We start from the raw sequence: 13,692 nt of genomic DNA on the forward strand, positions 1-13,692 counted from the left end.
TCTGAAACCCCTTAACTCTACCCTGAAGTAAAGATCTCAAATTTCAGGAATAACACATGTAGTACACTTAACCACATATTTGTCCTGTTTGCTTTTTGTTTAATGCGTGTTAATTTTTCATTTTAAATCTTCAAACCGGATTGTTTATGCTTTTAGGAAAAGAATATCTTTGCAAGTGTGTGTGTGGTGGGTAGGATTTATTTGTAGTGTTAATGATTTAGATGAGATATGACAGAGTAATTGCTGATGGAGATACTGGTTTATGGCTAGAATGCAGTCCCGAAATCAGTTTTCTAAAATCTTCTTTCCTACAATATTTTTTCTATCTGAAATAATGTTAGAGCAGCCCCCATGGGGAGGAAAACAGATGGCATAAATCAAGATTCAAATTGAGTAGTTTTTCCATAAGAAAATGCCTGAGAAATGTATTTATTAATATTGTGATTGATTGAGCACATGTGCCAGCTCCTTCATAAAGATAATGGTACAAAAAAATATATATATCTTCACAGACACAGGCTTATGCTGTCTTTATTTCTTCCTCTCTTTTACACCACAGTTTGAATAAATGAAGCATCCTGCTGTGGCTAATGCTTAGACTACCCAATAATGGAACTAACTCATAGGGCAGAATAAAGGGCCGTCCTTTTACCTAATTAACCTGCAGGACTGTGGTTCATTCTGAGTTTATGTCCTTAGCTTTTGTGTTGTTCTAGTTGCTAATGTGGTATTACATGTAGGTGATGAAACTGGGCAGACTGTAAAATTGGAAACCGCATACCAATGCTCAGATTTATCCCATAATGCCCATACCAGTCTTTAATCTTGCTTCTGTTTCTGTGTATTTTTCATACTAATACTTACCTCATTTGGCATCGTAAAGATGAAATGAGTTAATTCATACAAAATGCAGAGCCTGGCACATGGTGTTTCCATTGCCTTTCTCATGGGGCCCTTGCTCTGTCTCCTTTGCCTCACTCTGTCCACAAGCCCAGCCGCTCTCCAGGAGTGGGGAAGGGGTCCTTTCAGGGGCTTTGTCTGCAGTGGTTCACAGCACTGTTTTTAAAGTCAGACAGATGTGGCTTTGGATGCAGACTCCACCATTTATAATTGCCATGGGCAGGGTGTCTCTCCTCTTTACCTTGTGTCCACATGTCAGTAATAGAGTCGTGGTGAGGGATGAAGAGCTAGTTGAATGTGTGCAGTGCTTGGCAAGGTAAACTGTGTTATTATTTGACCACCATTATAACAAGCACAGTTCTTCAGTGTTATTCATGCTCTGTGATAGACTCTTAGTAGCCTAAGTCTTAACTCTCTGTCCTCTCTGACCAGTATTCTGTAGGATTCAAGACTTTGTGGAAATGATGAAATTAGAATGAGGTGATGTTTTGACTCTGACTTGATTCTCCAGTTCCACATTCACCTTGTTAGGGTTTGGGATGCCTTGAGAACGTAGAGATGAGCCGAAGGGGGGGTCTTTAGCACAACTTCAGTGACATAAATGGCCTTCGATTGCTCTGTGTTCATGGTGAAGTTACAAAAAGTACTCAAGGCTAATTTTGTCCCTTTTCATTCTTTCTTGAATTTCAAGATCTGGATCCACTTTTCATGGGAATTCACCATAGTAGACTTAATTTATACGCAGGCTTTTATCTATGTTGCCCCCATCTTTAAACACTTTAATCCTTGTTTCCTTTTAGGAATGCCTTCCAGGAAAGCCCTCACCTTTGAACTGGGTTTACTAGTTGTTTTCTGGTAGCTTTAGCAATTCTTCTTTTATTCCTCAAGGAATTTCCAGTTAGTTTTAGTCCCAGTGCTTATCCTTCAAGAGCTGACTTTCTCCTTACATTTCTTAAGGAAATTCTGTTTCCACACTTACTGAGAATGTACCCTCAGCAGTTTTATTAATGTCTTTGGAACATGGTGCATGAACATTTCTGAAACTGATTCATTGCCTGGATAAAAACTACTCTAAGATTACATTCATTTTAGGGGCTTCCCTGGTGGCACAGTGGTTGGGAGTCCGCCTGCCAATGCAGGGGACACGGGTTCAAGCCCTGGTCCAGGAAGATCCCACATGCCGCGGAGCAACTAAGCCCGTGTGCCACAACTACTGAGCCTGCGCTCTAGAGCCCGTGAGCCACAACTGCTGAGCCCGTGTGCTGCAGCTACTAAGGCCCGCGCGCCTGGAGCCCATGCTGCGCAGCAGGAGAGGCCACCGCAGTGAGAGGCCTGTGCACCGCGGCAGGGAGTGGCCCCCGCTCACCACAGCTGGAGGGGGCCCGCGCACAGCAGCGAAGACCCAACACAGCCAAAAATAAATAAATTAATTTAAAAAAAAAAAAGATTACATTCTCAAGGTATGCATTCTTAGGCTCAGGGTTCCTTTACCTACCTACTCAGTGTATTGCATTTTGCTGTCTGTACAAAGGGGAGAGAGTTGAACTAAATTTCTTTTAAAAGTTATGCACTGGGCCAGGATATTAAATACACACACACACACACACACACACACACCAGGAACATAGTTCTACTAAGCTTGTTGATTTTGATTTATTGCATTTACATCTGTTTGCCTTAGATTAGGACTCTTGTTCTGGAACTGAGCCTAAAACTTTGAGAATTTAGTGTCTAATTTTACTTTACTGAGAGCCTTTTTCTCCTGAGTTCTGTGTTCTACACTAAGTATGAAGTCTGGTTATATTAGGAAAACGACAGTTATAATTTGGTCACAGTGCGTGTTTCTTTTCTGAGTATAGAAAAAGGCCCCTGGCTTTTTCATAGTGTTTTCACCTGCACCCTGTGGCAGTCAATCACACAGTTCCTATTCTGGGTAGGTGCAGCCCCTGGCCAATGGTTTACGTGTTCCTGCCCGCACTTACATTTTCAGATTCCCTTGCCTTTCTTTTCTTGATATACTTAATACACTGAATTGGTTTCAGAGATGGTGGTGGATAAACCTGAGTGTTAGGGACGGGGAGGGGATTAACTTAGAGGTGTATCAGTCCATGGCAGTTAATTTGCAGGCTGAAACCCAAAAAGGGCCTGCCTGTTCTGAGGTGCCAAGTAAAGGCATCTCAGGTGAAGGCAGCTTGGGGATGGGAGGCTGTGCTTAAAACTTGCTGCAGCGTGGCGCCGAGAGTCTTCTGCAGTGTGCACTGCCAGCCCAGGCTCGCAGCTGGAGGCATGCCTTTTGGTTCAAACCAGAATGTGCAAGTCTAAGAGTCATTTTTAATTATGTGATTTATTTAAATCTTATCTAAGCAGGAAGTCAATCTATTACTTTAAAAAATTCCACAGTATTGAGGTAGGGGCTGACTTCTCCCTTAAAATGCTATTTTTTTCAACAGATGTCACAAATTTTATTTCCAAGTTAGATTTGCTTTCTGCTTGTAACTGTTTACTGCAGAGATTCCCAAACATTCTCAATTCACAGCACCCTTATTATCAAAGTAATTTTTCATGGAGTCCCCAGGCCAAAAGAAACACCTAATGGTTCGTTTATTAGGTACTTAGGGCCAAATAATAAGTACTTATAACCTAACAACTTAGTAGGCATTTGAAAACTATATACATACATAAATTTAAAGAAAAAAATTTTTATTTTTAATAACCACGATTCTTACTAATGGGTTGTGTGTGCCTGTTGGGCGCTACACGGCTTCTCAAATTTGGAATCAGATCGCTCACCAACATTCTCATTTCCTGTTCCACACTGATTTTCACCCAGTACTTGCTTTTTATCATAGCAACCACCAAATACCCTGCTTCACAGAGATATGACATCATGGAAAGGAATGTAGCACAGTCGGAGGTTGAAACTACAGTTTCCAGCAGATGTCAAGTATCACTGTGTTTTCCTTGAAATTTTAAAATGTCCCATGACACCCCTCAGAGTTTTCTGGGGTACCTCAGCCCACCGTTTGAGTACTGTGGGTTTATTGCATGGTTTAGTTTTTTTTATTTGATAGTTGTAGGTGGATTGATCTTTTTAATTTTTTGAAGTCTTTATTCTACCCCAGTCTGAACCAGCACGTTCTCCTTTAGTCTGAGCAATCCAAGGTGGTTCCTCATAAGTGAATTGATAGTTATGTCTGAACGTTTCAGATTAACGGTTATTTGTATCTCAATCTAAATGGCCTGGTTCTTTAAAGGAGAGGTAATTGAATGAAACTCTTGAGCCAGCTTTCTCACAGGAAAAATAAGTGCCATAAAAGCAGTTTCCCTTAGAGTTCAGTACTTATTTTTATTTTGTTCTGTCGCACCAAATCTTTGGTCTTGGCTTGATTTCTGTTTAGCTTCTCCATATACAAACTCAACTCCAAACATCAGTAGTGTGAGAAATGCTGATTCAAGAGGATCCCTCATAAGCACAGATTCCGGGAACAGCCTTCCAGAAAGGAATAGTGAGAAGAGCAATTCCCTGGATAAGGTAATTTCTTTTAATGTAACTTAAGTGTTTCTTATAACTAATGGATTTAGCCCAAAGTAAGCATGCTTCATGTTCTAGTGTTCAGTAAGTATGACCTTTTTTTTTTTTTCCTTAAACAACTCAGTTAACCTGGGGTAGATGATCTCAGAGTATGATCTAAGGATGGGGCCCATTTCCTGAAACCCCCTGATTCCTGTTCTAGGATTTCATCAGGGCACTGTTTACAGTGGAGCACTTTGAGCCAGTGGTTCTGGCAGTTTGAACAGGTTGGGAAATCAAAATGCCACTTGCTTAGAATCCCCACGGTCTGTGTGCCAGAGAACACCGATTATAACACAGTTATCTATGCAAATGGGCTCTGGATCCAAAGCTGGCTCCAAGAAAGATGAATCAGTCATATAGATGAGGCAGGGATAAGGCTTTATTTAAAGTCACTCTATTCACACTGTGCCCCCAACACAACACATCCTCCTCATATTTAACTATTTTTTTCTTGAAATACCTAAGTTTGGAATTTTGTGCAGATGGATAAAGCTTGGATTTAAACCTGGAACCATGATAGATTAGTCTCACCTCGGCCACGTTTTCCTAAGTTATTTCAAGTTATAGGCAAGTTATGTATAGGTTAAGTTATAGGTTTATGTACCAATAAACAAGTGATTCTCTTAGGGATGTATTCCTAGTTCTCAGAAACGTGGAAGCCGCCCTTCCTCGGGGTCAGGTTCGCAACCTTACCGCGGCTGTGTGGTGGCCGACCTCGCCGTGCTGATCCTCAGCTGGGGTTCTGTAGCCGCCCGAGCATCTCCGCGCAGGTGTCATGACATGTCGAACTTCTCCCTTGACCCTGACATGCCTTCGTGCGTAGAGGGAGAAGCTGCTCAGAAGGCACTCGGCTTGTGTCATACGTGGAGCTGGAGAGGAGGAGAGCGGCCGGTCAGCCAGGAGACACCGGGTCACCATGGACTTCTCGCTGCTAACGCTGCTGCCTCTGCCGGAGGAGGCCCCACAGGCGGCGCCCCTGCTCCCGCTGCAGGGAGGCCTGGGCTCTCCCGGCGGCGCTGATGAAGTGGGTGGGCGGGAGGCGCACCTGCACCACGGCTTTGCCACTAATTGCAATGTGTCTCCTCCTGTAATAAAAATACTCGTGTTATGTTATTAGTTAAACCTGATTAGTATATATCTTTTCCATTGCCCACCAGTACCTTGAATGAAAGATATTTTTTTCGCTGATCTTTCTGCTTTGGTATTTGGCAAAAAAGTTTTCCAGATTTCAATTGGAAATATAACTTTCAAGATTTTTAAATTTCTTCTGTTTTTTAAATGAGATGAGATTCTTGTACTTTTTTTTTTAAGTGAATGCTTTGAACATGGTGTGAGCCTGCTGTCTAGTGGCAAAGCTGCCCTCACCCTGCGCCCTGAGCTTTCTGAAGTTTGCAGTGTTGAGCTAAGCTGATGATGGCGTGATCTCATCAGTTTAGGGGCTTTGGTCCTGCTGCACTGAGGTGTCCCTGTTTGTCCCTATCAGGCACCTGCCTGTGGTTTCCCCCCAAGGCTGCCCCAGGATGTAACGGAATAACAGTGACTCAGCTCCAGGCTTTAGTGGCTGGTCCATAGCAGCCCCTTGGACTCAATTTGCTGTTTCAGCCACTGACGTTTTCTTGAGGATATGCTTGGTTTGGCACTGTCTTCTGAATCATCATTTCTGTTTGATCTTAGCACACAAAGTTTTTTGCATGAAGTTTTACTTGGCATTTTGGAACTAAGCCAGTAACTACGACTGGTTTTTCAGTTTGAAAGGTCTGTGCCTTCTGGCTTGTCCTGGGAGAGTGTGCCGAGGAGACAAGACAGAGCTTCCATGGATTAACGCTTGTGTGTATTTGGTGACGGTGTGCTTGTAGTTCATTGACAAATCATTTATACCTTCCAATTTGTATGATTTGACTCAATTCTAAGACTCTTTCTCTTCCAAGGGAGAAAAGTGAACCTAATTTTGTTTTACCTATAACGAAGGAGAAAAATCACCTGTGTTTCCTTCTTTAGCACCAGCAAAGTGGCACTTTGGGAAATTCTCTCGTTCGCTGTGACAAACTTGACCAGTCTGAGATTAAGAGCCTGCTGATGTGTTTCCTCTACATCTTAAAAAGCATGTCTGATGGTAGGTCCAAAAATGAAGATATCTGTTTTACTTTCCTTGTTTCAGTATTTGGTTTATTTTTTAAAAATTGTAGTTGGTTCAAAGTGTTTAAGGATTTAAAGGGATTTTCTCTCTTGTTTGAAATACATATTAATTTACTAAATGTACTGGAAATAAAAGTCTTAATTTGGAAATTTATTTTCATTAATTATTGTATTTCAGAAAGCGTTCTAAAATGTGAATGGCCTATTTTAAAAATTTATATTAAGCTCAGACATACATCTTCACTAAGGGAGACAGAAGCAGATAAATGAAGTAGCTTTTGATTTTTTTTTTTTTTAAATTTCATTTGTCCAAGCAAGCTTACTGACAACTTGTATAATTTTGTTAGTCAGTCTCTTGAATTAGAGAATGTAGTGTTGGTGACCTAAGCATGTCTTCCATTTACAGTGTGTGTGACATTCCTGGCTTTCACTAGAAGCGGGGTGTGTTTAGTTTTCTAATGGAAATAGTGGTATTCTGGTAGATGAAGCTTCTGATTAAGGGTTTGACAACCACATTTTTAGATAGAAATGGCCACCACCATTAATGCTGTATCAGTACCATTTAAAGCTTGTAAACGTCCATGGCAGGACAGTTCCAGCTCTGACTGTGTGATAGAAGCAATCACATGAAACGGTCCCATGGTATAATGTCACAGTTCTTGTCTTGGTCAAAAATCTTCTTAATTTTCCTGTAACAAATTAGGAAGGGTACTGTGAGCTTCATTAAGGTCATTGAGAGAAGACAAACTCTTTTGAGAGTAAAATGCCATTTTTGGAGACCTAAAGCCCACTTGTCTGGTGGCAGGGGGTGTGCGTTGAGCATCCAGGGGAAGGTACTTCTGCTGCAAATAGTGTTTCTTTCGTATCGAGCTTCCGTTTCAGCAGCACTAAGAGCCTGACGTGTAGCTCAGAGGTTAGGAGCAGCATACCGGTAGATCCTTAAAATGCTTTGGAACTGGAGGATTTTATTCTTCTGTCAACATGTTACTTTAAAATAGCTATTTTGAAAAACACAAACAGACAAGATTTTTGTGTGTGTGAACGATGACCAAATACAAAAGCACCAGCCTCTTCTGATTTTTCAGTTAGAAAGTTGAAATTCTTCCCATTAAGTCAAACGTTCTCAATTTTCATCATGGTAGTGAGTTTTAGCCAGCATTAGAGTCCTGTTTTTCCTTTATTGAAAGTTTTCTTTAAAATATTTTACATTTCAAATATTAAATGTGATGTGTAGCTAGAAAATAACTGTTTTTAAAAAACAAATATACAAGAAATTTTGCATCCAAGTGAAAGTTACCCTTTAAAGTCAGCCTTTTGGAAGGCCAGGCACATATTTAAAAAATGCAACAACTTCTTCAAAACAGTTTTAGAATATACTTTTTTTTTCCAACTACTGTTGTTACACTTTTTTCCCCTTTATAATTAGAATTTCTTTGTGTGTCTCATTTAAGAAATCTTTACCTACCCCCCAGGCTCTGAAGATATTCTCCTGTATTTTCTTTAAAAGCTGTATTATTTAAATTTTCACATTTAAATCTTAGTACCTACCAAGCATTGGTTTTTGTGTATGGTATGGGGTGGGGGAGAAATTGCCTTTAGAATAGTTCCCCAGACAGATAACAAAAATCAGTTGTGTAACTAGCTCTATAGCTACTCTTTCCTTTATCCCACATTTAATGCGCACCTTCTACACGCAGGGCCCCTCGCCCTCTGCACCTTCTTGTGCCTTCTTTCTCTGTAATAGAGCTTAGCTCTGTCTTCCCCCCTCCTCAGCCAATAGTCAGAGCACAGAGCAAGGAAAGGCCATGATGGTACCACCTGTCTGGCCAGCTGGTTCTGTCTGCTGGCCTCAGATGTCTGCAGGTTGACCCCAAGAGGCCCAGCATCCAGGGAACTCCCTGGGTTCCCAACACACCAGCCTCAAGTAACCAGAGTCTGTCCCTCTGGTTTCTAAACTCGAAACCCCCAAGAGATGGAAGCTCCCCGACCCACCCTCTGGTCTAAGAGGCCAACCGTGGCTTTCAAAATCAGGTGCACTTGATTTAAATCGCCATTCCACCGGCATTCTCTCAGCTGGTAGTTGGGAGAGTTACTTAGCTTCTCTGAGCCTTCATTAGTTCATTTGTAAATGGGAACTCTGCCCCAGATCATGGTGAGGATTCGATGACAGGATATATGTGAAATCATGAGACCTAGCACAGTGCCTGGTGCATAGCAGGTACCTGATATGTATCCCACGGCTTCTCCCGCCTGTCACTGTTCTTGACAAGTGTAGAATAAAAGTCCGTTGCCATGCATCTTCGTGAGCCTCCAGCATCTCTGCAGCTGCCCTCTCGCTCATCTCAGGCCCCAAAGGCTCAGTGGCTTTTTCCCTGAGAGAAATCTTTTAACACATTTCTCAACTTCAATGTAAAATGTAAGAAGGCAAAAATGTTTAACTATCACACGCTAACACTCTTTGTGCAATGTCGAATGGTTAAGAGTCATACACAGAGAATGCTTTCTGTAAGTGAATTTGTAGGATTTGCCTTAACTAAAGATGTGCCCAGTTGCTCTTGATAAAGAACAGGTGTGGTTCTTAACCACTGGTACATTGTACCATCGTGCTAGGAAATAGGAACTCTCATACACTGCTTATTTGGAAGGCTATTTGGCAATATATGTCAAATTTTAAATGTACACACTATTAACATGGCTAGTTCACTTCTAAGAATTTCTCCTACAGATGTAGTTGGATGAGTGTGCAAAGACGCATGTAAAAAGGATTTTTACTGAAGCATGATTTATAATAGCAAAAATTTACTGAAGCATGATTTATAATAGCAAAAAATTGGGGGGAAGAACAAGTAAATGTCTGTCAGTAGGGGAACTGGTTAACTCAATTGTTGTACATCCATGGAGAGGACTATTATGCAGCTTGGAAAAGACTGAGATAGATCCAAGCTTTATTGCTGAATTAAAACTCAAAGGGCAAAACAGTGCCTGTAAACATGCTTCCACTGCAGTGTGTGTGTGTGTGTGTGTTGGGAAGGGGTTACTTACGTACATGTAAGAATTTTCAACAGATTCTCTACTGGGGAGGGATTCTGTAGTGGGTAATTTTCTAGTCCATTTAAGAGCACATTATGTATAAGTTAAATAGGTACCATGTAGGGCTAGATGATGCATGCTGAAATTAAAGTTCACATGTTCAAATGTAACTTCTTTATACTGACTAAGCCTGTTGTGCATGTTACCCATTATAATAGATTAGTCACTGTGGTTTATCCTTTGATCAACTATAAGAGGGGGCCGAGGAAAGTTTGGAGGCCTACACTCTGAGGTCTCTTCCCATCTTATAATGTACGAAATACGCATTATAATTCTAATCAAATAAATGTTTACTTTCCAGATGCTTTGTTTACATATTGGAACAAGGCCTCAACATCTGAACTTATGGATTTTTTTACAATATTGGAGTGAGTAGTTTCGTCTTTGCTCATGGACTCTTGATTTTTCCTGGCTAGTTAAGAGGTGTGAAGAATACAGTGCACCGACAGTTGAACCAGGAATGCAATATATATTCACATCCACACTTATCCTTAAGCTCTTTCTCCTGGACCTAACCCCAACACCTCCTCTCAGGAGCTCATGACCCAGTGGACAGCGACAGCCCTAAATGATTAGATATGTGATTATTGTAGATGACAGGTTACTACTTGGGCATATAAGCCATTTTAATAAAATAGCACAAAATTTATTAGCTGAATTCGGTGGATGCTGTTCAGAAACTGAGACATAAAAGTTGCTACAATTTAAAAATATATAATAAGTAAAAGTGAAATCTTAAATACAGTCTATATTATTTTATCACTTTAGTTTAAGTTTCTGTTTTCCTTTAAGCTTTTTACTTTTAGAAACACGAATCTACAATCCCTTATCCAAAACTAGTGGGGCCAGATGAGTTTTCAAATCCAGACTTTTTTGGATTTTTGAAAAACTTACGTAGAGAGTATATTCCGCAGCACCCCACAGTCAAGCACATGATTGTTTCTGCAGTAAGAAGTTATTTCTGTGTACTATGATTGTTCACAATAGTAGATTAAATCATGACCAGGTAGCTGTACCTCTGTTAGTTGGGGTCATGATTTGCTGCCAAATGTGTTTGCACGAATTCGGGTGGAAACCCATGGTGTTCAGAGCTTTGTGCATTTTGGAATTACGGTCTTGGTTCCCGAATTCATGGTCACTTCCTCTGCTGAGTTAAAGGTGGGAGTTCTCACATGTGGGACAAGATTCAGCACCAGAAGAACTTACTAGACATTATTTTAACTGCCTCTTATTAAATATATGATTTTTTTTAAAAAAATCAATGTTGTAAATAAAATACAGTAAAATAAAACCAAAAAATACATACTTGATGTCTGTAAGGAACCAGTCCATTTACTTGAATCAAAAAAGAAAGCTCCTTACATGGGCTGAATGACAACGAATAAGCAACTTGGAACAGTGCATATGGTTTCCACCATGCCTTCTAAGGCAGATGTGGAGTAAATATCCACACCCGAAGTCAACAGTCAATCCTGTCGGTCCTGGGCCTTTCTTCTGTGTTGCTCAGACCAGCCACCATGGCACTGACAGCAGCACAATATGCGGCCTCCCTTGCGTTTGATCATTTTCTCTGGGTTTAGAGGGACCTTCCAGAGAATTTCTGAAAACCAGAAGTAAGGGGCTAGTGGTAGATGTAAGAGCTTATTGAATATGTTACTGTAAATGGGTTTAAATAAAGCAATGTATCAAAAATAATTTTATCTCCAATAACTTTATCGCTCCCTAATAATCTTTCATGCTCTCCACAGAGTCTGCTTGCACCAGTTCCAGTACATGGGGAAGCGATATATTGCCAGGTACCGTGGGAGTTTTAGTTTGAAGTGTTGTGTCATTCTCTGTGTTGCTTGGATCCAGAAGTGTGGGAACTGTTGTCTGTGGGGATTGGCGGTTGTAATTCTCATAAACCTCCATGAAGACAGTGGCAGGTCTCTGGATTGCTGCCATGAAATCTGGTGGCATCTTTTGCCTATGTTCCTACGTTCCTTCTGTCTTGTTCTGTCTCAGGCATACCTCCTGGAAAGATTTTCCTCCGTGGCCTGTTGCTGCACTTCTCCACTTCCTTCCAAATCCTCCCTCGTGCTCTGTTCCTTCTGTCTCCTCTTTCTCTTCTCCCAGTTCCTCTGGCTGTGTCTTCCCTCTCTTTCTTTTTTTCCTTCCTCAGTGATCTCTCTTTCCCTTTTTTGCTTTCAAAGGTCCTTTTTTACCATTCCACCTCCCAACTACAAAGAGAGTAATTTCTCATCTAACCACTTTCCTCCTTAATGAAAGAATGTTTTCAGTCCATCTCACATTTGTTTGGACTGCCACAAAAAACCATCTCTAAAATTGAGCCTTTTCTCCTCTTTTTCTGAATAAGCTGTCTGTGCCCTCTGTTGCTATCTGACCGGAACTCTCTGTTGAGTATCATAGACCCTCACTGCCCTGTCCCAGCCGTCCTCTCGGTTCCGCGTTGAGTTTGAGGAGAGCTGGACTCTGACTGCTGATGGGCAGCCGTGCAGCTCCTTCTCTGGAGGCTTTCCTCCCACTGCCTCTTGTCCTTAGCGAGTTCTTACTCCTTCCCTGTTGCCATTCAGTGTGTCTGTATTTGTTTTCTTCCGTTGTTGTGTATCCTGTGATAATGTATTCATGGGGTCTTGGTCTAAGCATCCTATTTTTCTATTGTTATTGTTGCTAAAATTTAATTATAAGTAAACATATTTATGTTTTAAGAAAAACTTTAAAATTTAGTTGTCATCGAGGTTTTTCTCTTATCTATAATTCTGCTTTACAACGATGAAATAGGAAATAGATTTTTAATAGACTTTCTATTTGAGTGTCAAGATTTCGCTCTTTATGGTAACATTGTTTTTTTCTTGGGATATTTGAGAAAGTTTCAGAATTGTGTTTATATCAAATAAAAGTATGTTTTCTTTTAAAAAGCAAATTTAGAGAGACTATATTATGCCTTCTTCCTATTAATACTTTCTATTTTTAATTGAAATGTGGTGGCACTTAACGTTCTCTAATCTTAACTCTTACTTTTTTTATTGTAACAGTAATTTTTGCATTTGAGTTTTTTGGGTACTAAATGCAAATATATACAATGTGTCCTTATATAATAACTTCATTCTTTTTCACTTTGTCCCATGAAGATGGGAAAACAGTATATTTGCAACAGAAAGACACTGCTGGGGGAGCTTCACACCCTCTGGCGGTGTCACCCATGTCACAAGATGGCATTTGGAAAATGTGGTGCAAATAGAATAAAATACCTCAGAGCTGAACATGGTGAATGTGAAAAGCTGAAGATTTCTGCCCCAACAAACTATTTTGGAATTGGATTTTGTGAAGCAGTTAACTTATTTTTTCAATGTCTCTAAATTTAATTTTTTTAAAGAAAAAATCTTCTGACTTCCTAAGCACCCTGTATATATTTGCATGTAAAAGTATGCTTCATTGGTCTGTCTTAAAAATAAATGGGCATAGATAGGCGGGGTGGAGGATGGTGTTACTTCATAATGTGCACAGTGGAAAGACGTGCCCTGTTTTATAGAAAATTGCCATGGTCTCTGCTGCATGTGGAAGAGATCCTGAGTGATGATTTAAACGTTGTCAGTGTTTGCCCTCTGTGGTGGTCCGGTTCTGTGAACACTGCGCCTTCTCATTGTGTCACTTTGAAATCACCCAGCAGCATGTTGCCCGATGATATTCCATGCATGTCCTGTTCTACTCCACACAATAACACAGTGAGGGAGACGGTTGGCTACGGGACGGGGGACAGGTGTCATTCCAGCGCTGGTCTCATTTTTCATCTGCTCTGGTGATGGTACACAGTAGGAAGTTAGCTGTTTGATTGCTAATCCAGATCACTTTTCTATTTTCTTCACTTGACTGCTGACAAGTCTAACAAAGGTTGTGGCTCTTCTCCTCCTTTCCTGGGTAAGAACAAAGGTGTTAAACCGCCTCATATAATCCTTCCCATTGCATGTTTGTTCTCTGTTTCTTCCAATGCA

At 40.7% G+C, this 13,692-nt stretch overlaps 1 protein-coding gene across 17 annotated transcripts in view; it reads left to right on the plus strand.

Moving 5' to 3' along the window:
- The window catches only part of DOCK9 (dedicator of cytokinesis 9), a 283,640-nt gene that overhangs the window by 217,167 nt on the left and 52,781 nt on the right, over positions 1 to 13,692 (plus strand). For 16 of the 17 annotated variants that reach the window (XM_057532615.1, XM_057532619.1, XM_057532606.1 and 13 more), the window contains exons 34-37: positions 4,299 to 4,432; positions 6,473 to 6,587; positions 10,002 to 10,068; positions 11,449 to 11,496. In XM_057532615.1, the coding sequence (XP_057388598.1) occupies positions 4,299 to 4,432; positions 6,473 to 6,587; positions 10,002 to 10,068; positions 11,449 to 11,496 (364 nt within the window). Of the gene's footprint in view, positions 1 to 4,298; positions 4,433 to 6,472; positions 6,588 to 10,001; positions 10,069 to 11,448; positions 11,497 to 13,370; positions 13,608 to 13,692 lie in introns of those variants that run through there. The other variant, XM_057532614.1, reaches the window with a different exon arrangement.

The sequence above is a fragment of the Balaenoptera acutorostrata genome, chromosome 18 (assembly GCF_949987535.1).
Source record: "Balaenoptera acutorostrata chromosome 18, mBalAcu1.1, whole genome shotgun sequence".
Classification (NCBI taxonomy): Eukaryota; Metazoa; Chordata; class Mammalia; order Artiodactyla; family Balaenopteridae; genus Balaenoptera; species Balaenoptera acutorostrata.